General features: G+C 51.7%; 1 protein-coding gene across 2 annotated transcripts in view; it reads left to right on the forward strand.

Annotated features, from left to right (window-relative positions):
• The window catches only part of LPGAT1 (lysophosphatidylglycerol acyltransferase 1), a 46807-nt gene that overhangs the window by 10734 nt on the left and 12545 nt on the right, over window positions 1-23528 (forward strand). For both annotated transcript variants that reach the window (XM_060178391.1, XM_060178392.1), the window contains exons 3-5: window positions 13999-14117; window positions 16275-16370; window positions 20545-20818. In XM_060178391.1, the coding sequence (XP_060034374.1) occupies window positions 13999-14117; window positions 16275-16370; window positions 20545-20818 (489 nt within the window). The remainder of the gene's footprint in view (window positions 1-13998; window positions 14118-16274; window positions 16371-20544; window positions 20819-23528) is intronic.

Below are 23528 nucleotides of genomic sequence, written 5' to 3' on the forward strand. Positions count from 1 at the left end.
CTGGTGTGTGCACGGTGCTGTCGCGTGTGTGCGTGTGCGTGTGCAAGTGCGTGTGCATGTGCTCTCCCTTCTCTTGAGCCCGTGACTCAGACTCTGGTGACGTGAGGACTCTGTCTGATTGTCTGAGGAACCCCCAGTCCATTTTCTACAGCAGCCATGGCATTGTATGTTTTCTCTTTAAAAAGAAACGCCTTGGGAGTCGGGCTGTAGCGCAGTGGGTTAAGCGCATGTGGTGCAAAGCGCAGGGACCGGCGTAAGGATCCCGGTTCGAGCCCCCGGCTCCCCACCTGCAGGGGAGTCGCTTCACAGGCGGTGAAGCAGGTCTGCAGGTGTCTGTCTTTCTCTCCCCCTCTCTGTCTCCCCCTCCTCTCTCCATTTCTCTCTGTCCTATCCAACAACAGCATCAATAACAATAATAACTGCAACAATAAAACAACAAGGGCAACCAAAGGGAATAAATAAATAAAATAAATATAAAAAAAAAAAAAAAAGAAACGTCTGTTCAGTCGTTGCGAGCGGAGGCAGGCGAGGAGGGTGAGCCCGCGTGCCCCCCCACACACACACACCTGCACGCGGGCCGTCGGCCTGGGGTGAGAGCTGGGTGCCTCCAGGGCCCCCGGAGCCTCTGGTCTCTGGCATCCAGCAACTAGGCGCTCGCTGCCCGGCCTCGCGCTGCTGAGGGCTCCCTCGGGGCCTGGTGGGTGTTGGCACGGCCTTCCTGGAGACATGTCTGTTCCAGCCATTTTGGGTTGACTTTTTCTCATTCTTTGCAGTTTACTGGGGCATTAATGGTTGGCGATCGACAGTCAAATACAGTGGTTGGTCCATGGATGACATGTCTCAGTTTTCCACACCACACTCTAACCCCCACTAGGCCTCCTCCGCCATCCTGTGCTAGGACCTGAACCCTCCTCCCTCCCTCCCCCGAGTTACCTGACTTTGAATTGTGGGTTTTAAGAGTCCCCTGCGTCCGTCCCTGTAATAAACCCCGTTTCCACTAGTCGCTTGGGCCTAGGGTGTCGCGTCTAGGAGACCACTGCCCACGGACAGTCGCAGGGATCCACACCCAGATCTTCTCTATAAAACTTTGCGTTGTGTGCGCTTAACCCGGTGCGCCACTGCCTGGCTCCCATCTGACGACGCTTTGTCCAAGATGCACCGTGAACGTCTTCTAACAAAAATAGGTCAATATTCACACTTCCCCTTAAAATCGTGTTTTCACCTTCAAAATGTAATTGATCCTGGCCAGAGAAGTGAACTAGCTGGAGACTAGCCTAGCCTAGAGTTTAGCTTGTGGTGAGGGCTTGTGGTACACCTGGCTGAGCACACGTCACCTATATTCAGGGGCCCGGGTTCAAGCCCCTGCCCCCACCTACATGTCTCTCTCCCCTCTGTCTCCTTCCATCTTAGTTTCTGCCCATCCCTACCGATTAATACATAAACAGAGTTTAGCTTTTTATATTTAGATCTTTGGTCTTTTATTTTCAACTTAACACTGGTCAGTTTTTTCTGCACAGCGTAAGGTAAGGCTAGAAGCTTATTCTCTAGCTTGTAGTTACCGGGCTGCCCTAGCTTTGCTGAAAAAACTGTTTTCCCTTCATTGAGTGGTCTTGGCACACTAGTGAGAATCAATAGTCCGGAGGTGTGTGGACTCACTTCTGGGTTTATAGTTCTGTCCCCCCTATCCGTGTGTCTGTGTGCCACCCATCACTTCCCTGTAAGTCTGTCATCACTAGCATCACTGCTGGGGCTCTGTGCCTGTCTGACAAGGCTACCACTCCCGGCCACCTTTTTTTAAATTTTTAATTTTTAATTTTTGGCAGAGACTGAGAAATTGAGAGGGAAGGGGGAGGTAGAGAGGAAGGACACCTGCAGCCCTGCTTCACTGCTTGCGAAGCTTCTCTCTGGTAGATGGGGACCAGGAGCTTGAACTCGGGTCCTTGTGCGTGGTAACGTGCGCTCAGCCGGGTGCGCTGCTGTCTGGCCCCTGTAGTAAGTTTTCAGTTAAATATATTTGGTTTTATTTTAATTCTTCAAAATTGATGATCTGCTTTGCTATCTATTACTATTTCAATATGAGGCTAGTTCACTAATCAGAAACCCTAGTATGGGGATTTGAAAGCGTTCACTGAGTTAAAACAGTGTTCACCAAGAGTTAATATTCATAATTTTATCAAATGACTCCTTCTTGTCTCTTTTCTAAAATCAATTAATTTATTTTGGATAGCGACAGAGAGAAGTTGAAAGCACAGAGGGAGAAAGAAAGATACCGTCAGACCTGCTTCACTACTTGTGAAGCTTGCCCCCTGCAGGTGGGGACTGGGGACTTGAACCCGGGTCTGTGCACAGGGTAACGTGTGCTTTACCAGGTGTGCCACCGTCTGGCCCCGTCTCTGTGCTGAGGGGAGAGGCACTGGTTCTGCTTTTTGCTGGCAGTTGTCTTAGAAGTATTTTTGCTGGGGACAGTACTATTTGCTTTTGCTCTGAAAAGAACACATGCCTTTGTCGCAGAAGTATTTTGGGTGACTGATCAGTCAGATGGGGGGTGACTGCTTGTTGCAAATCACCTACGTGAGGGGGCTGGGCGGTGGGGCAGCGGGCTAAGCACACATGGCGCAAAGCGCAAGGGCCCGGGCAAGGATCCCGGTTCCAGCCCCCGGCTCCCTCTTGTGAAGCAGGTCTGCAGGTGTCTCGGTTTCTCTCTCCTTCTCTGTCTCCCCGTCTCTCTCGATTTCTCACTGTCCTAGCCAATGACATGGACAAAATGGCCTCCAGGAGCAGTGGGCTCATAGTGTGGGTACTGAGCCCCAGAGATAACCCTGGAGGGAAAGAGAAAAAATGACCAGAGTGGCTGGTATAAAGTGCTCTCCTAGGCCTTGTGGTTAGTTCTTACCTAGAGGATTTTGTGCACTCACCGTTTCTATTCTGATGGTTTGGAGAGTTGTTGAACTTTCTAGTTCTACTTTGTGTTATGTGCGCTTAACCCGGTGCACCACTGCCTGGCTCCCATCTGATGATGCTTTGTCCACCGTGAACGTTTTCTAACAAAAATAGGTCAATATTCACACTTCCCCTTAAAATCGTGTTTTCATCTTCAAAATGTAATTGATCCTGGCCAGAGAAGAGAACTAGCTGGAGACTAGACTAGCTCTGTTTTGTAGAACAAGACATAGGTCGCATGGGCGAGTCGTACTCTGAACATATGACGCTTGGCGGCCTGGGAGCCAGCTTACCCACAGGGCACGTGCCGTGCCGCCCCCGGGCCCCCATAGTGCAGCCGCACCTGGCAGTCGCTGTCTCACAGTCTCCTCAGTAATTCAGCCCCTGGATTGTAAAGTCAGGTTCTCTGCCGGGCTCTGTGTTATGGGGACAGTGCAGAGAAACTGCACAGTGGGCGGGGAGACAGCATGGTGGTTCTGCAGAGAGACTCTCCCGCCTGAGGCTGCAAGGTCCCAGGTTCAATACCCAGCACCACCATAAGCCAGAGCTGAGCAGGGCTCCAGGTTTTCTCTCTGTATCTCTCTCTCTCTCTCTCCATCTCCATCTCTCTCTCTCTCTCTCATTAAAATAAAAAATAAAATGTTAAAAAAGAAAAAAAGAAAGGAAACTGCACAGCTGGCCTGCTGTCGCCACTGGCCAGCCAGAGTGAGAATCCAGAGTCTTTGCTGGCTGAGGTCACAGCCGTGGCCTGGTCTAGAACAGTAAGTGCAGAGTGTGTCTGGATTCTCACTCTGGCTGGCGGTGGGAAGTGACCTGCGGTACTGAACCCTCGTTGGGTGAGGAGCCTGGCGAGGTTGCCAGGAGAGGATCAGACCCCAGCCGATGCCAAGCTCGGCACCGGCGGCAGGCAGGAACCGGCCCCGACCTCCAAGGGGCAGTTAGAGGAGGCCTCCCCGCCTGCCCTCAAGTCCGGGCCCCAGATGTGGGGGAGTGGCGGTCTGTGGGGTGAGGGATGTTCACATCAGTGCTTGTTTCTGCCTCCAGTGTTATTGCTGGGGCTCCCGGTGGCCATTTTTTCTATTTTATTGGACAGGGCGGAGGGGAATTAAGAGAGGAAGGGGAGGCAGAGAGGGGGAGAGATAGACAGACACCCACAGACCTGCTTCACTGCTTGTGAAGCGATCCCTCTGCAGGTGGGGAGCCGGGGGCTGGAACCGGGATCCTTGAGTGGGCCCTTGCGCTTCGTACTATGTGTGTGTAACCCGGTGCACCAGCGCCCAGCCGCCTGCCTCACACCAGTTTGTTGCGTGGATGCTGGTTTCTGCTTGTGACCTTAGCTGCGTCTGTCACAGTTTGCTCTCTGGTCAGTTCCCCCGACCCCTTTCCAAGCTGCTCACCTTGAGCTGAGGCCTGCAGTTACGAAGCCCCCCGGCCTCTCAGCTCTGCATTACAGAGACCAGCTTCTGTGAGAGCCACACATCCCTGCTGACAACACCCAGAGTGGGAAGAGGAACTTCCTGCCTGTGCCCCTTGGGCGCCGGGCCTCACTCAGCTCGTGCCTCCACGGGGCTGGGTTAGCTCTGGAGACCAGCCGGCGGGGACAGCACAAGACTCACGTGTGCGAGGCCCTGGGTTTGATCCCCGGCACCACAGATGCCAAGGTGATGCTCTGGTCTCTCGTTAAAACAAGTAGATCCTTTGTGGTCCCGGAGGTGGCACTGGATTCTGAACCATGAGGTCCCGAGTTCAATCCCCGGCAGTACATGTACCAGAGTTCTTTCTCTCTCTGGTTCTTTCTCTCTCTGCCTGTCTTTCTCGTGAATAAATAAACAAATTCTTTAAAAACACACACACAAGTAGATCCTTAGAATGACTTACAGGTAACTATGGAGAACAGGCGTGGCAGGTGACCTAACCCCGAGACTAGGGACAGCCCCAGCGGAAGCAGCCCGCGGGGGTCAGCGCTGGGCTCTGAGTGAAGGCCTTCGGCTCCTGCCCGCGCCGCCTCCAGTAACCATGGAGACAGTGCACACTTCCTCCCAGCGGAGTCACCAGTGATCTCATCAGACTGCAGCTCTGGCTGTGGCTTCAGACATCAGCAGGCCTGACTTCCCGATGGTGCTACCTGGCGCGGCCGCCGCCCCTCTGCCCTAACAGCTGAGAGAGGAAGCGCGAAAGCCGTGTTAAATAGGAAGGCTCACTGATAGGTGGCCTCACGACTTCCTTGTCCCTTTGGTTCTCTGTGCACTACTTGCTTTTCTGTCCTGCTTCCAGAGTTTGGGAATATGGCCGAGCCTCAAAGCAGAGGCTAGCTGAGCTCCCGCTGTGAATGGCCCTGCCTCTGGCCACGTGAGCAGGGACCCACCACGTTAATTAAACAGCGCGCTGGGCAGAGTGCGGGCATCAGCATGCTCGAGGACACAGGTTCAAGCCCCTTGTCCTCCGCTGCAGGGGGTAAAGTTTCAGCACCTGTGAAGCAGAGTGGCAGGTGTCTCTCTTCCTCCCTCTCAGATTTTCTCTGTCTTTTCCAAAAACTAAGAGAGAGAGAGGGAGAGAGAGAGAGAAGAGAGAGAGAGGAAGAGAGGGAGCGAGGGAGAGAGAGAGAACAGCTTCTAGAGGTGGTGGGTTCATCATGCAGGCACTGAACCCCAGCAATAACCCTAGTGGGAATTTTTTTGGCCTTCAGGGGCTCGGTGCCTGCACTATGAATCTACTGCTCCTAGAGACCATCCTTGTTGTTTATCGTTGTTGTTACTATTATTGTTGTTATTGCTGTCGTTGTTGGATAGGACAGAGAGAAATGGAGAGAGGAGGGGAAGACAGAGAGGGGAAGAGAAAGACAGACACCTGCAGACCTGCTTCACCGCCTGTGAAGCGACTCCCCTGCAGGTGGGGAGCCGGGGGCTCGAACCGGGATCCTTACTCCGGTCCTTGTGCTTCGTGCCACGTGCGATTGACCTGCTGCGCTACCGCCTGACTTCCCTTGTGGGAATTTTTAAGAATTTTATTGAAAATAAAAATCCTATAATTCCCCCGTCCCCCACATCCTGGGAAGTGGCGCAGTAGCTGAGGTGCCGGCTCTCCAGCATGTGGTCCTGAGTTCAGAGCTCGCATCACATGTGCCGCAGTGATCCTCTGGCTCTCTCTCCCCCTTTAACTCTCTCGCAAATAAATAAATAAGTAAGTAAATAAGCAAATCTTTTTTTAGGGCGGGGTTAGATAGCATAACAGTGATGCAAAGAGACTCTCCTGCTGAGGCTCCAAAGTTTCAAGTTCAATCCCTGCACCACCATAAGCCAGAGCGGAGCATTGCTCTGGTAAAAATAAAGAAATAAATAATTTAAAAATTTGCAGTGCAAGGGCCCGGGTTCGAGCCCCTGGTCCCCACCTGCGGGGGGAAGCCTCGCCAGTGGTGAAGCAGGGCTGGAGGTGTCTCTCTCTTGGTTTTCTTCCCCTTAATCTCTCCCCCCTGTCAGTTTCTCTCCGGCTATCCAAAATAAATAAATAAATAAATAAATAAATATATATATATATATATATATATATATATATATATATTAAATACTAATACACTGAAAGGTGGGAAGATTGGAAAAGTAAAGGAAAATTTGAAGAGATGGGGCAGGGACAGTAACGCTCATGCCTGAGTGCCCTGCTGCACAGGCCGCCGTCCTTGGGAGCCGCTGTCCCCGGCTGGCCCAGCGCACTGCTTTCTTCATTGTGGGGGACGGGGCAGCATGGTGGGGCCTGACCCAGTGCGGCCTGTGAGCTGCGACCACAGAGCCTCCTTCCCTGCAGTTTATTAAGGTTTAGAGTTGCTTCTTTCCGAAGATTTACTTCTTTGGGGGAGAGGGAGGGAGAGGGGCCAGGTGGTGGTGCACCTGGTTAAACGCACATATTACAGTGCTCAAGGTCCTGGGTTCAATCCCCTGGGCCCCACCTGCAGGGGGGATGTTTCACGAGCGGTGAAGCGGGACTGCAGGTGTCTCTCTGTCTCCCTCCCTGTCTCCCCCTCCTCTCTCAGTTTCTCTCTGTCCCTGTCCTATAATAAAGTAAATAAAAATATTTTTAAAAAGAGAGAGGGAGAGACCAGAGCAGTACTCACTCAGCTCTGGCAGGTGGTGGAGCCAGGGGACAGAATCAGAGGCCTCTGTCTCCAGTGGTGTTGTGGCGCTAACAGGTGGAGCCTCCCCCGTGTCCTCTCCGCTTTCTATTTTAATTTTTAGATAAATCTACTTTTATTGATACCTAGGTGCTAGGTCTCTAATTTATCAGCTTTCACAGGTAGATTTTTTTTTTTTTTCATTTTCTCTCTCTGGGTCCTGATGGAATTGGGGTTCAGAGCCCTCTGGTCCTCTTCCTCAACATTTCTCCTCCTCTGGGGGTCTGGGCCAAAATTCCTTATGGGGAGCAGAAGGTGGGAGGTCTGGCTTCTGCAGTTGCTTCTCTGCTGGGCATGGGCGTTGGCAGGTGGATCCACACCTGCAGCCTGCTTCCTTCTCTAGTGTGTACTTTTTTTTTTCTTCTTCAAGAATATTGTTTAAACAGAACCAGGCAGGAGGTAGATTTCTTCCCTCGCCCGCAACGCCGGCACGTCCTTTGGGACACCGCAGGCTGCCACAGCACCCATCCAAGGGACAGACCGCCAGGTAGCTGCCAGCTACTATCTCTGTCTTCCCTGCCCTTCCTTAGGTCACGCTCGCCAGTGGGAACTTGTCATTTCACTGGCACTGGAGCCCAGAAACCCTTTTCTAGAGTTTTCTGCCGAGCAGGGAAGCCGACGGGGCGTGAGGAGACGTATCAGAGCTTGGGGGGGAGGCTTAGAGGACGCAGGAGGTGTTTTGGAAGGAAGGTGCTGTGCACAGCATCCTTGGATGGCTTGAGTGTGAGAATGAAGGAGCGGAGGCCGGGCGCCGGTCCTGCGGGGAGCGACGGGTGAAGGTGCCTGCGTCCCGGCTGGAGACAGGCCCCTCTGTTGCCTAGGTCCCCGTCGCCTCTTCAGACTTGGCTAGTTTTCAGCCTCATGAAAAAGCCACTTGACTCCCTGCCCCCTTCTGGTTGCTGCCACCCGCCGCTGTTTGTGGCGAGCCTTGGGACTTGGCATAGTGACGGCAGCCACGGGCCCGCGGGCACCTCGTCCAAGTTCCTGTCCGGGGCTTCCGGCCGAAGTCCCTGCGGTCGCAGCTTGTACTTGCTCAGGCAGCGGCTCTGACGGGCAGTCCGACTCCCTCACTGTGTCGCTTCTCAATTCTCGTTTATCTGTTTACTAGTGAAGCTGGGGTCTCCCTCGTGTGCGACCCCACGCCCTTTCTCTCAGGTGGAGCGTGACAGCACCTGTCGAGATGCCGCAGCACCTCTGGCTCCCACCTGGGTGGGTGGCGCTGGCCGTGCAGGCTCCTCCCTGGCGGGCTGTCCTTCCAACCCTGACAGTGTGGCCTGGAAGACACAGCTCGGCCTTCCTGACCCCTTGTCCTTCTGAGTGAGGTTTACAATAGCACCCCCCCACGTGGGCTTTTCCTCAGGGAGTCACATGAGAAAATCACGTGGGTTGTTTTCCCCTGATTTTTATTAGACAGGACAGAGAGAAATTGAGAGAGGATGAGGAGACAGAGAGAGAGAGGTAAAGAGGGGCTGGGTGGTGGCGCACCTGGTTGAGCGCACACGTTACAATCGCAAGAACCCAGGTTCAAACCCCCAGTCCCCACCTGCAGGGGGAGAGCTTTGCAAGCGATGTCTCTCTGTCTCTCTCCCTCCCTCTCTCTCTCTCTCCCCCTACCCTCTTAATTTCTCGGTCTCTATCCAATAAATAAAGATAATGAAATTAAAAAAAAATAAGAGGGCAAAAGAGACACATACCTGCTTGACCACTCACAAAGCTTTCCCCTGCAGGTGGGGACTGGGGGCTAGAACCCCGGGTCCTTGCACACTGTGACGTGTGCGCTCAACCAGCTGGCCCCCTCGCGCTGTCTGTTAAGCAGCCTTTGCACCAATCCGGTTTTGTGGGTCAGTGTAAAGGCTTTTGCACTGTCCTAAGGGCTCTGAAATTATCGTCTTCATCTTCCTGGAGGTACGAGCTGTCCGGGTTACTTCTAGTCTTCAACTTTGGAGACAGTTGGGGTGGGGAGGGTGATCTGACTGGCTGGTGATAATTGGTGGGTTGTTGCCTAACACGAATGTTAAAAATTTCAGTTACAACTAGAAAACTTCCAGTTTTTATCTAGTTTACTTTATTCCCTTTGGAAATAGTGGGCCTGACCCAGTTCTTTTTTGGGAATTCACTTCACAGAACAGTGTGTTAAAATATCTGTGTTCTTCTAATCAAGTGCAAGTACTGGCAGGTTTCCGTGGCTTCGGCTCTCTGGCAGAGTCCTGCGTGTCGGGGAGGCTGCTAGCCGGCCGTGCCGTAGAATTCTGGGGCAGACGGGGCGCATCTGAGGAGCTTAGCGGCTTCACACACAAAGCAAACACCTGTTCTCAACAGAGAGAGAGAGAGAGAGAGAGAGGGAGGGAGCAGGAGAAAGAGAGGCTGCAGCACTGACGCTCCCTTCGTGCAGCAGAGGCTGGGCTGAGCGGCTGAGTGGCATGGGGACACCCACATCTCTTCCTGACACAGCAAAAGAATAATGCCTCAGGGCTGGGGGTCTATAGCACAGTGGCTGTCAAACAGACTCTCATGCCTGAGGCTCTGTCAAGCCCCAGGTTCAATCCCCCGCACCACCATAAGCCAGAGCTGAACAGTGCACTTGTTAAAAATAAATAAATAAATAAAAGAATTGTTAAAAAATATTTAAAATTAAAGATAATAAAAAATAAAATCTAAATTAAAAAATTTCTTTGCTAAGTTATCGGTGAAAGATAAGATGTGGGGGGGGGCATCGAGATGGCTCATCTGGGCGGCCTGAGCCCCCGGGAAGGACAGCAGCCCTGAGGAGGCTCAGCACTGAGGCTGCCCCCCACCTTCCACCTGACAACAGCAGCTGGAGCAGTGCAGTCAGGCTATCCCGGCACAGTCCCTGGAAAGTGAACAGCTTAGTAATTAAATTGCATCGTATCAACTACTGACATTATGCCGAGAGTTACGTTTATTTGTCTGTTCTTGTCATTTAATAGTGGGTCATAAGATCAGACCACTGCAGAGGTATAATCCACACTGCACTCACCACCCCCGTTCCTGAAGCCGCTGGGGACACATGCTGCTGGTGTCCGTCATATAACGTCCAGAGGCTTCCAGTACAGAGCTGTCCTCCTGTAGTTGATCTGAAAAGCTGCATTGGCCTGGGGGTGTGGATCCACCTGCCAACGCCCATGTTCAGCGGGGAAGCCGTTACAGAAGCCAGAACTCCCACCTTCTGCACCCCATAATGATCCTGGGTCCACACTCCCAGAGGGATAAAGAACAGGGAAGCTGGGAGTCAGCGGTAGTGCAGCGGGTTAAGCGCAGGTGGTGCAAAGCACAAGGACCGGCGAAAGGATCCTGGTTCAAGCCCCCGGCTCCCCACCTGCAGGGGAGTCGCTTCACAGGCGGTGAAGCAAGTCTGCAGGTGTCTGTCTTTCTCTCCCCCTCTCTGTCTCCCCCTCCTCTCTCCATTTCTGTCTGTCCTATTGATGGCATCAACAACAACAATAATAATAACCACAACAATGATAAAAAACAAGGGCAACAAAAGGGAATAAATAAATAACGGGAGGAGATGGGATACAGGCACTGTGTGGAATTGTATTCTCCTTGTCTTAGAGTCTTGCTGATCACTACTAAATTTCTCTCTCTCTCTCTCTCTCTGTGTGTGTGTGTGTGTGTGTGTGTGTGTGTGTGTGTGTATGATGTATATAAAATAACTTCAATGGACGGCAGGCCTACGAGGAGTCAGAGGCAGATAGTGGGTCAGTTTTCAGTGTGCCGGAGCAACGTGCAGGAAGGACTGCAGCCCCTCTCAGCTGCAGAGGGGGGAGGGCTTAAGTCCAGGTGCCACGGGGCTGCCCTCACTACCACACCCAGCGGAGCTTCCCGCCCCCTCGCGTGGCTTCTCCCTGTGGGTCCCGGGCACAGATCTCCTCACGGGGACACCTCGGGCTGCGTCTAGGCTCAGGCCCCATCCTGCCCCAGTGCACCGTCGTCTTGGCTGCCCCACAGACCCCGCTCCCACGCCAGGTCACATCCCCAGGTGTTGGCTCCCGGGACTTGGGGTTCAGAGAGCTGGGCGTGCCGTGTATGTCCTGAGCGTCACCACACACTTCCTGTAAAGCCAAGGGGCAAGGCGCACCTGTGTTGCAAAACACCTGTGTTCGCGTGTCTCTGCACGGGCGGGCGTGCCTTCCCTGTGCAGGGCCTTCCGCAGGGCTGTGCTAGAGAGAGACGCGCCCGCCAGGGAGCTTCTGTGTGTGTGGAGGTGGCTGCTTCCAGAGGCTTGGTTGTTAGCACAGGCGGACTTTGTTGTTTGTTTGAATTCGCTTTTTTACTTGATTATTTTTGTCTCTAGGGTTATTGCTGGGACTCTGTGCCGGCACTGCAAATCCACTGCTCCTGATCTTATTATTTATTTTTTCAGTTTTTTTTTTCTTAGCATCTTTATTGGATAGAGACAGCCAGAAATCTAGAGGGAAGGGGGAGACAGAGAGGGAGAGAGACAGAGAGACACCTGCAGCCCTGCCTCACCACGGGTGAAGCTTTCCCCCTGCAGGGGGGGGCAGGGGCTCGAACTTGGATCCTTGTGCACCGTGACATGTGCGCTCAACCAGGTGCGCCACCACCTGGCCATCTTATTACTTATTTATTGGATAGAGACCGCCAGAAATTGGTAGGGAGCAGCAGAGAGAGAGGGAGACAACTGCAGGTGGGGGCCAGGGGCTTGAACCCGGGTCCTCATGCACTGTAATGTGAGCACTTACATCCAGCCCCCAAGCTAACTTTTCTTGAGCATTTTAACTGCTGTTAGAAGCAGGCTTTATAGCACCCGAGGGTGCCTGGCCTGACCGGAGAAAGAACGAACTGAGGGAGGGTGGTGTGCGACTGTGAGGAAGACGAGAGGGCTGTGTTCGTGGAAGGGTCTTCGCCTCCGTTCCTGTTGAAAGCGTAGCCAGCACCGTCCACGCAGCTCTGCTCCGCTCTCGGCAGCCGTCGCCCCGGGCGCTCGCGAATCGGCTGTGCCGGTTACCCCGCTGAGCTCCCTCTCTCCTTTCACGGATCAAGTGCCGTGAGATGCGCTCCCCGTGCTGGCCATCCGAAGGCTACAGCTCCGTACCGTCCCCTGTGTCCAGTCGCTATGACCGGCTCCAGAATCCTTAGTCCTGCAGAGCCCCAGCTCTGCGTCGAGGGGACAGAAGCTCCCCCCCCCACACACACACACACCGGGGACCCGTCACCCTGTGGGTGTCTGTGAGCCTGAGCGAGTTTCCTCTTCTGCACATTCGCAGACCTGGGCTTGCAGAGCCTGTGTGTGCGCCATTCTGCATGTGAGTTGGTGCATCTGTAAGATGGATTCCTGGACATGGGACGGAGGTAAAGAGATTCTCATATTCTCATATTCCTCCATTTTTTCTTTCTTTCTTTTTAATTGTTGTAGTTATTATTGATGTTGTCTTTATCCCTCTGGGAGCATGGACCCAGGGTCACTGTGGGGTGCAGAAGGTGGAAGGTCTGGCTTCTGTCATTGCTTCCCCGCTGAACATGGGCGTTGACAGGTGGATCCATACTCCCAGCCTGTCTCTCTCTTTCCCTAGTGGGGCAGGGCTCTGGGGAAGCGGAGCTCCAGGACACATTGGTGGGGTTATCTGTCCAGGGACGTCAAGATGGCGTCATGGTAGCATCTGCAACTTGGTGACTGGAAAAGCATTAAGATATAAAAGAGAACAAATGGTTAAATAATCATGAACCTAAAGGCAAGAATATGAACAAATGGTTAAATAATCATGAACCTAAAGGCAAGAATATGAACAAATTGTTAAATAATCATGAACCTAAAGGCAAGAATATGAACAAATGGTTAAATAATCATGAACCTAAAGGCAGATGAGACGTGGGGGTGTCCATTTTGGAAAAAGCTAGGAAGTCTATTTTAGGTCTATTTCAAGGGGCCCATGACTTTACTAGTTTTTGCCTGAGTCTGACAGCTAACATGCAGGTGGACCAAAAGTATTATCTGAGGAGATGATGTCATAGTTGGAAAAAGGGCTAGAAAGCTGGATCAGGGAAGAGGGCAGCTCCCAAATATGGGGAAGGGGTATAAATATTGTTGACTGTAAACCCCACTGATCTGATCTGGGGCCCATAGTTGGCACAGGAGCCTGCGTGACCTCTGCATCCCTGTAGGTCTGAGCTCACAGTCTGTGGTCACGGCTGGGTACATTCTAGGCTTGTTGTGTTTATCTTGACCTGTGAGGACAGATGTTTCTGTTCGGTAAACTGTAAGAACTAGAATTTCTGTACCAAAGTTATAAAGTAGTGTTTCAACATCCAACTTTATGTTTACAAATATTTTACTGGGTTGCCAGACAAGTTGTGATACATTTCTGCACAGAAAAATAGAAGGGCTGGGTAGCAGCAAACTTGGCTACGTGCACATGTGACCATGCACAAGGGCCCAGGTTCAAGCCCCCAGGCCCCACCTGCAGGGAAAAAGCTTCACAAGCCATAAAGCACAGCTGTGGCTGTCTCTCTGCCTGCCTGTCTCTCCCTCTCTACTCCCCCTTCCCTCTCAATTTTTCTCTGTCCTATCAAATTAAAGTTTAAATAATCTTAAAAAAAAAAGATAGGAAAAAATGTGTCATGATTTTCCAAGAAGCCAATGCCTCTAAGAGGAGAAAGAGGCAGAGTGTCACTCCGGGACACTGAGGGGCACACTCATCTGCAGGTGCGCAAGGCCAGCGTCCTGCCGCTGTGGCCCTCCTGAGCAGCCGGCGTTCAGTGCTGATGGGGTATCAACTCAGTTCTAAACTTCAGAAGTTTGGCTCACTGATGGGGCGTCCTGCCTACATAGACCATGCTGTTTAATAGAAGGGTTATTTTCTGTCATTAAAAACAATCTCGGAAACGACAGCTTTGCACCGTTTTCATCTTTGCAGTGATGGAGTGGGGGGAAGACATTAAGGCGATCTCGACGGACGAGGCGGTGATGCTGGTGAACCATCAGGCGACGGGGGACGTGTGCACACTCATGATGTGTCTCCAGGACAAGGGACTGGTAAGCCGGCCAGGCGGATGTGGAGGAAGTTCAGCCTGTCTGAACCACTGGCTTTACCTTGGCTTTGCCAAGGTGCAAAGAATGAAAGGCTCGGGGGACAGCCCAGGGGTTCTGCAAAAGACTCTCCTGCCTGGGGCTCCAAGGTCCCAGATTCAGTCCCTAACACCACCATCGGCTAGAGCTAAGCAAGGCTCTGGGGAGAGAGAGAAAGAGGGAGAGAGGGAGAGAGAGAGAGAGAGAGAAAGTTCTCGGCCGTTCTGATATGCAGAGAAGCCCTGCTTTCTAATAAAGAACAACAGCTGCCAGCCAGTTTTGTCTCTTGTCAAACCCAACACACCGCGAGCGACAAGTATTTGAGGGAGCGGAAACCAAGGAGTCCCTGTGTTTTCTGCGGCTGCCTGGCTAGTGCAGGTGAAGCAAGGATTCTTGCCCTTTGTAGGATCCATAACAAAACTGGTAACTTTCACTTCTAGCAGGCTGTACTGTTGGCAACATGCAGCTAACATCTGTGAGCTAATAATGCCTCCCTCAATGAGCGGGGGCAGGGGCAGGCTGGTAAACCTCAGCTCACCCTTTCACCGGGTTTGTCTCCCAGGGACCTTCCTCCCTGTTGTAGGCGCAGCGTCTGCATGGAGTCCGCCTACTGTGATGTGGGGGTTTAAGCCCAGAGGCCGAGAAGGTGCAGGGAGACTTCACACCGTGTGTGAAAGTCGAATGTTCTAGAGGTTGAGTCTGTGCCTTTTTAGCTCCTTGGGGCCCCTTTTAGCAAGCAGTTCAGCTCCGATTTCAGTTTGTTTAAACGAGTCATCATTACCAAGCAAAGCGGGACTGAACAGTGACGTGTTGCTGGCTATTTTTTCTGTACTCACTGACCTAGGGAGTTCTCCGAGGGTCATGTATACTTATTTTTTTAAAGTGATTTAGTATAGTCCAGTTGGTGGAAAAGGAGTCATGGAACTGAACTATTTGGCGACACTGAAAACTAGCATTATGTCATTTGTGGGGTTGTCATTTTTTTTAAAAAATATATATACATTTTAATATGTTTTTATTTAAACAGAAATTGAGAGGAGAGGGAGAGATAGAGAAAGAAAAGAGAGAGAGAGAGTGAGAGGCCTGCAGCCCCGCTTCACCACTTGGGACGCTTTCCCCTGCAAGTGGGGACCAGGGGCTTGAACCCGAGCCCACGTGCACTGTAACGTGTGCACTCAACCAGGTGCGCCACCCACCAGCCCCCAGTTTTGTGATTTTTTTTTTTTTTAAGATACACGTGAGTGTCTGTGCTTAGAGATGAGATTCACTGTGATCCCCTGGAGCCGGCGAAAGCTCTGTGGCAGCCGGACTTCTACAGCTTTCGCCCCTGCACGGACAGCTGTCGCAGGGTGGCTCCCTCGGCCGGAGGGACACTCGACTGCCTTGTTCACTAGACCCCCGTCTGCATCACTGATGTTGAAATTTGCTTGAACTAAAGTCTGTTTTTCATATGAGTCCTGGCTCTTCCCAGCAGTGGGCACAGTCTTCGTGTTTAAGACAGATAATACTATGTAGAGCTTTCTGCCAAGTGAATTTCAATTGCTCTTTTATCTCAAACATTTTTATTTTCGGTTAATGTGTGTATATGATATATAGTTATTGTGATAACTTTCAGTATTCTAGCTACAAAAGTAAGGTCATGTTTTTATCAAGTGTCAACATTTATTAAACATATAACCCTCATTTGATAAGCTTAGACATTTTCTTGTACCATTTTAAAATAACTTTACAAGTTACTTAAGAATTACCAGAGATTTTTTGCTTAGGGTAGGACAAAATTGAAATTAAGTTCAAATTTGAGAAGTTGATTCATCTTCATTTATTATATACTAGACGTGTTTACTTGTGACCGAGTCAGAATTGTGACCTGGAGATTTCTGGTCTTGGGATCAAGGCCTGTGAGTCCTCCTCCAGCTCCGTGTGCTGGGCTGGCCTGTCCATGAAGCGCTAAGGTTAAGCTCCCCAGGCTAAGCAAAGGCTTGGTGGGGCGGGGTGTGGGGGGGGAATTCTGACTCCGAGGCTCACCTAGGCTCTGGTGAGGCTTCTGCTAGCCAGCGATTAATCATGTCTTGCTCTGAATCTGCTAGCTTGCGATTAATCCTGTCTTGCTTTGAAACACTTCAGGCTGTTGCTCAGATGATGTGGTTGATGGATCATATCTTTAAATACACAAACTTTGGGATTGTGTCTTTGATTCACGGAGACTTCTTCATAAGACAGGTAAGTAATGAGCCTCCTCGCCCCCTGCAGTAACAACCTGATCACACACCCTTTGTTAGAAAAAGAGGCAGTGGGAGTCGGGCGGTAGCGCAGCGGGTTAAGCGCACGTGGCGCAAAGCGCAAGGACCGGCGTGAGGATCCCGGTTCGAGCCCCCGGCTCCCCACCTGCAGGGGAGTCGCTTCACAGGCGGTGAAGCAGGTCTGCAGGTGTCTGTCTTTCTCTCCCCCTCTCTGTCTCCCCCTCCTCTCTCCATTTCTCTCTGTCCTAGCCAACAACGACGGCATCAACAACAATAGTAACTACAACAATAGAAAACAACAAGGGCAACAAAAAGGGAAAATAAATATAAATAAATATTAAAAAAAAGAAAAAGAGGCAGAGAAGAAGCGTCTCGTAGGTGCCACTGACTGAGGGCAGGCCTGGAGCATGGCCCAGTCCCCGCAGAAGGTAGTGCCAGGGGTGGACCCTAGTCTCTGGGGCCTCAGCCACGTGTGTCCTGTGGTCTGTTCTGAATTGTCTCCTCGGCCCTCGGCCACGTGCGTGCTGTGCTCTGTTCGTCTGAGCAGGCTGCTGGCCCAGGATCTCGGGGACTCTTTTTGGCGCTGCCCCCTGGTGCTGGTTCATTTCAGCCTCAGTCTGTCTGTGCATCACTGTGGAAAGTCGACAGTGCAGATACTCTGTTCCTGCTCCATCCATTGACCTGACTGGCAGAATATTTAGTAAGCGTGTGGAGTGGGCTGGGATGTGGCCCACCTGGCTGAGTGACATAGCACCAAGCACAGAGACCAGGGTTCAAGCCCCTACTCCCCTTCATGAGTGCTGAAGCAGGTGTGCAGGTGTCTCTCCGTCTCTCCGTCTCCTCGTCCTCTCTAATAAATGTCTCTCTGTCCTATCTAATAAAAATTAGAAAGAAGTGGGGGGGGGATAGAAATGGCCGCTGAGAGCAGTGGATTCATAGTGCCAGCACTGAGCCCAGCAATGATCCTGGTGGCAAAAATAAATAAAATACATAAATAAATAAAATAAGTAAGTGTGTGTACTGCCACTCCGCAGCTACTCTGCGGTTCCAGGTGTGTAGAGTGAGAAGCTGTCTGCTGTGCTGCTGGGATCTAGCGTGATGTGCATTGAGTGGCACAGAAACTGAGGTGCGTGCTGGGAGTGAGCCAGGGAGCAGAGACCCCTCAGGTTGACACCGGGGCTAGCAGCGTGCAGGCTCTTGCTTCCCGCTGAGCAACCCCCATGCCGCTTCCCAGCTGCATGACAGCGTTTCTGTCATTATCTGTCTTTCCACCATCACCGGTAGCTATCGTTTTAATTTGCAAATCTTCACTATACGATCGAGAGCCTGATTAGCAGGGAGGACGTTAACTAAAAAGAGCAACCGTTGGGGAGACTGACGGTGGGGAGAGTGAGTGCATCTGATTCCTGCGACTCCCCAGAAGCTTGGAGGAGAAGATGTTTGAGATCAACGGCTCAGCGACTTCAGCCTGGGGTAGGCAGCAGCCCGGGAAGCTAACTCAGACGCTTCTCTGAAGCACAAACTCAGAAACAAGCGGAAAGTGGAAAGTCTTCTAAGAGCTCATCCGCCTGACTCTGGACAGATGTCTCTTTCTTTGCCAAGCCTGATTTCCTGGCCCTGAGCCACCACAACACTCACACTTCCCCTGGTAGACGTGGCGCCAAGTCGGGGCTGTGCTCACGGCAAGGTACCTGCCCACCAGCGAGCTCTGTCCCGCCCCCTAGACAGCTGTTCGCGTGCAGACATGCTGTGTCGCAATCTCGTCTCTACCCTGGTTCTTCTGTGCAGATAACTGGCTAAAGCATGAAGATAGTCTCAAGAAGTGGCAGCGGACATTGGTCAACAGACTGAGAACAAAGGAAGGGACGCTGACAACAGCCCCAGGGAGAAACTAGCCTGGGTTCTCAGAGCATCACTGGAGGGCGGACAGCAGAGCCTCAGACAGACAGTTTAGCAGCCCGGAGGCTGTGGGGAAGCTCGCTGAACCCCTGCGCTCCTGGGAGAACGGGCAGCGTGACCCGGACAGGTTCCTCAGCTGAGAGGAGGGTGACTCACTGGTCAGCTTCAAGGGGTGAAAGTAGGAAATGGTGCGGTCGAAACACACCCCTGCGGCCGGGCGGTAGCGCAGTGGGTTAAGTGTGCATGGTTCGAAGCACAAGGACCAGCACAAGGATCCTGGTTCGAGCCCCCGGCTCCCCACCTGCAGAGGGGCCACTTCACAAGCGGTGAAGCAGGTCTGTCATTTTCTTCTCCTCTCTGCCTTCCCCTCCCCTCTCAATTTCTCTCTGTCTTATCCAACAACAACAGCAGTAACAACAATAAAAACGAGGGCAACAAAAACGGGAAAAAGTAGCCAGCCTCTCGGAGCAGTGGATTCTAGTGTAGGCACTGAGTCCCAGCAATAATAGGAGGCAAAATAAATAAATAAATAAAAATACCCCTTATTACAACACACTCTCTCACACTTAAAAAAATTGTTTTCCCGAAAATCTGAGAAGTTTGCCAATTTATTTCTAAAGCGCTGTGCTTATTTCCCCTGGCAGATAGTAATAAAAATCTGTAGCATGGGGCAAAGGGAGAGAGAGAGAGAAAAGTACTAGCACAAAGGAAATCTTCTCAGGACCTGGCTACTAGACAGTTTTCCCAGATGTTTTCAAGAGCAGTCAAAGAACATGACGTGAAATGTTGGGAACTTAACAGAGCGTAGTAGCCCTCTCTTCAGGTCGGTCAGCGAGCAGAGAGAACGTCTTCCTCTGCCTTGGGAATAACATCAAGCAGAAAAGCAGACAGGGTATCCGTGGCTGTGTTGACGGGGGTGCTCTCCGCGAGCTGGTCGTGACAAAGAAGGAGCCTTGGCGGTGTCATGGTCGGGTGCTGTGAGTTTTCGGCCCTCTCTGTGCCGCCTTTGTGTGGCGTCCTCCTCTCAGCCTCTGTCCTGGACTTCCCTCCGAAGGTCCAGTCCGCCAGGAGCACTGAGTTGACTTCCGGTTTTGTCTTGACCGTATCAACCATCTTCACAGACCTACGGTCACTTCTCACCAGCCCCCTTGTCTGGACCTCCCCAGTGACGGCCTGTGCTCTTCCCACCCTGGGAGGCTGCAGCTGTCCTTTTAAATGTAAATAACATGACGCAGGGGACTGGCGGTGGCACAGCTACCTGGCTGAGTGCACAAGGACCCGGGTTCGAGCACCCAGTCCCCACCTGCAGGGGGAAAGCTTTGTGAGTGGTGAAGCAGGGCTGCAGGTGTCTCTCTGTCTCTCTTCCTGTCTATCACCTCCTTCCTTTTAAATTTCTGAGTGTCTCTATTTGATAAATAAATAAAGATAATAAAAAATGTCTTTTAAAAAAGGTGGTGTCACCCCTTGCTCAGCATTGATGTGTGGCGTGTCCTTCACACCACTCTGTCCTCTGCCCTCCCTCCTCTGCTGCTCTTTGTGTAGGGACTTTTTTTTTTTTTTTTTTTTTGCCTCCAGGGTTATCGCTGGGACTCGGTGCCTGCACTACGAACCCACTGCTCCTGGATGCCACTTTTTCCATTTTTGTTGCCTGTGTTGTTATCGCTGTCATCGTTGTTGGACAGGACAGAGAAATTGAGAGAGGAATGGGAGACAGAGAGAGGGAGAGAAAGACACCTGCAGACCTGCTTCACCGCTTGTGAAGCGACCCCCCCACAGGTCGAACCAGGACCCTTGCCCCAGTCCTTGTGCTTTGCACCATGTGCGCTTAACCCGCTGCACCGCCACCCAGTCCCCTGTGTGTGATTATCAGCCCTTCCTGGGAGTTGTTCCCTCCGACCCCGAGGGCCCTCTCCCCTCCCCCTTCTCTCCTTTCCACTCATCTCCCATCGCCTCTGTCTTGACCATCTTCTCCACTGCAGTAAGTTTCTCCAGGGATTCTTACAAAGAAGTTAGTGGTGGAGGTAGGCGATGGCTGGCTGGCTGAAGTGAACGAGTGAGCTGTCGGGAACCATCACCAAAGTGCTCCTTCGGAAAGGAGCTCTGTGTTCAGGCCCTTTTAGAACGCGGTGGTCAAAAAAGAGATGGAAGGGGTGGGGTGGGATGGGGCTTCCATGAGAAACTGCTACTCCTGTTGAACTTGAGGGCATTTCAACTGCAGGTGTGCCTACTAACCCTGTGTGCTGCCCACCACCCAGGGGAAGTCGCACCGCGACCAACAGCTCCTCCTTCTCAAGAAGCACCTGGAGAACAATTACAGGAGCAGAGATCGGAAGTGGATCGTCCTGTTCCCGGAAGGGGGCTTCCTCCGGAAGAGGCGAGAAACCAGCCAGGCATTCGCCAAGAAGAACAACCTACCATTCCTGACACACGTCACTCTGCCAAGGATCGGGGCCACCAGCATCATTCTGAGCTCACTGGTCGCGAGACAGGAGAACGGGAGCCCGGCAGGAGGAGACGCAAAAGAACTAGGTATGGCGGCCGCTCGGGGGGGGGGGGGGGGGAGTGTCCTTTGCTGGAATTAAGGAACTTTCTGTGGTCGCAGGGGAGAGCACGGGCATACTTCTTCCTGCTCTGATGTGCGTCAGACGTAAGTAGGCACTCACAGAGCAGGTGAAATGTGATGCCGGATGTTTCTGTTCAAGTGTCCCCCGCCCACAGTGACTTTTTCCAGTGATGCAGACACTCGGGCCGTTTCTTCCCTCTCCCCTGACTATTCCCAGGATGCAGTTAGTGTTTCTGTACATGCTTCCAGGTATTTGTGGACGTTTCTCTGGGGTATCGATTCCTGCAAGTGATATCTCTAGGTTAATAGACCCAGGAATAGAAATGGCTCATTGGAAAAGCTAGTTATAAGTCAGGAAAAAAAAATAATGATGTGTATTTCTTCATTTGTGAGATTTAGAAAGTGTAAAAGTTGTAAAAGAGAAAGTGAGTTTGATGAAGGTTGACAGTATTGATAAGACCCCTGTAATTTTGATCAATGACTCAGTTATTCACGGCAGCTAACACTTATCCAAAGGAAATCATCTGGAATGCTGGCAAAGGAATTTAATCACAGTTTTATTCGCAATAGTAAAACAGTGGGAATAGCCAGGAGGGGAAATAGATAGCTGGTTACCAAGCATCCACTCAAGAGAACGCAGCATGGCCATTACAAATTGTATTTCTGGAGAGTTTTCATGGTTTCAGACAAGGCTCGTGCTTGGAATGTTCACGGAATGGGAGAAACATGTAACTCTTGTGGAAACAATATGCATTCACGTGTGTAAGCACTAAGGCAGTGGGAGATCAGTGAAAAATACCAGGCTGTGGAGAGAACACAGAGGCAGCACATGGGCCGTGCACATGGGAGGTACCCAGGTTCGATCCCCAACACCACCAACAGCTGGCCCTGAACTGTGCTCTGGTCAAAAACACACACAAAAGAGGCTAATGTGTTAGCAGTGATTCCCGCTCAGTTGGAACGTTACAAATAGTCATGCCTGTTGCCTAATACTTCTCTGGATTTTTAAGACAACGAACATGCATTTTAAGGTCAGGAAAATGCAGCCATGCATTGTTTGGTCAGTGGTGGACTGTGCACACACAGGTGGTACCCAAAGACCAGGCTGTCTGGGTTTGGGCAGTCACCTTCTAGAGCTTTTGCACACGGTGAAAGTGCCTAGTGGCCGCGTCTTGGAACACACAGCCCCCTGTCCTCGAGTGAAACCTGGGCATCTGCACTGGGTCTTCTCTCTCTAAGCAGCTGCTTGGCAGTCAGTTCTCTTAATCATTCATCATCTATTAAAAAGACAAATTAGAAAGAGTCTTTTAATAGAAAAAGAGAGTTCTGAATAGCTCACTGCTGGAGAGGCACTGTGGGGATGTCAGCCAAGCCAGTGCTCGGAGGCAAAGGTCTCCAGCAGGGCCAGCTGTGCGGGTGAAGACTGCCTCCTGGTGCCTCGCCCACCCCGCGCCCTCTGCGTCTCAGGGTGGGGGGTTGTCACTACTGATTACACAAGAGTGAGAAACAGTGGGTTTTTTTTCTTTAGGAAGGAAACGGTCTCTGTCTGTGAGCACAGCAGTGTGCTAGCTCACTTGAGCTGATGCTATTCTGGCTGCTTGGGGAATTACTCTTGTGAGGTTCTAGAAAGTTGTCCCAAAGCTCCCGGGAGCCAAGTTCATTTATGTCTTAGCACATTTTTTGTTGTTTGTTTTCAGAGATTCTATTGGCTAATTGTTGGGAATTTGTGAGGACGTGGTGGAGCCTGGCAGGGCTTGATCTGAGGAGTGCGTCTTTCCTGTCAAGTCTCTCTCTCCCCTGAGAGGTTGAGCAAGGAGGGACAGGAGTAACCCCAAAGGTGTGCCCCGTCTAATCAGACTCCCTGCCTCACAAACACCCTGCATTCCTGATACAAAGGCCATTAGATAAAAAGAAAGGGAGAGATGTCAGCTCTGGCATATGGTGGAGCCAGGAATTGAACTCGAAACCTGTGGTGCCTCAGGCCCGTGAGTCTGGTGCACTACTTCTGCCCTGTATTTCACCTTTTCCGTGATGCCAGACAGATCCAGACCCTGCCTTTGTGTCTGTCTTGGTGGGTGGGTGGGTGACCCACACACCTCACATAAAATGCCAGTGATTTGGGTTTATTGTGTTGGGAAAAAATGAGCAGAGTAAATGCTGGGCTCCCAGTGGCTCTGCTGAAGGGCTCACGGCATAGACAGCAGCCCGTCAGGCAGGAAGAAAGAGGCTCACAAGAGCGGCGGGGGCGGGTTTCTAGAGGTGAGTGAGAACAGGGAGAAGGGAGAGAGGCTTGTTTTGGACAAGGTCAGCTTCCTTGGGGGACAGGGAGGGGCTGGCAGGCAAGTCCCCCCACACCGGCACTGACCAAGGCAGTTCCGGACCGCCCAGCGGAAGGTGACATTCCTGGAGGAGGCTGACGCTGCTCTTGGCATCAGTGTGAAGTCGGGGGTGGGGGCAGAGTTGGGGCTCCACTTGGGGCCTGACGGCTGTTTGGAGCAGTCGCACCTGTCCAGGTGTGTCTCTTTACACCATCTCTGTTGCTTTGCTGGCATGTTGTTATTATTATTGTTGTTGTTGTTGTTATTGTTATTATTATTATTATTTTGATTGTTTTGTTATCTTTACTTATTTATTGGATAGAGACATACTGCTTTAGTAGTTGCTCGCATTCAGCAT

This window comes from Erinaceus europaeus, chromosome 19, assembly GCF_950295315.1.
Source record: "Erinaceus europaeus chromosome 19, mEriEur2.1, whole genome shotgun sequence".
Taxonomy (NCBI): domain Eukaryota; kingdom Metazoa; phylum Chordata; class Mammalia; order Eulipotyphla; family Erinaceidae; genus Erinaceus; species Erinaceus europaeus.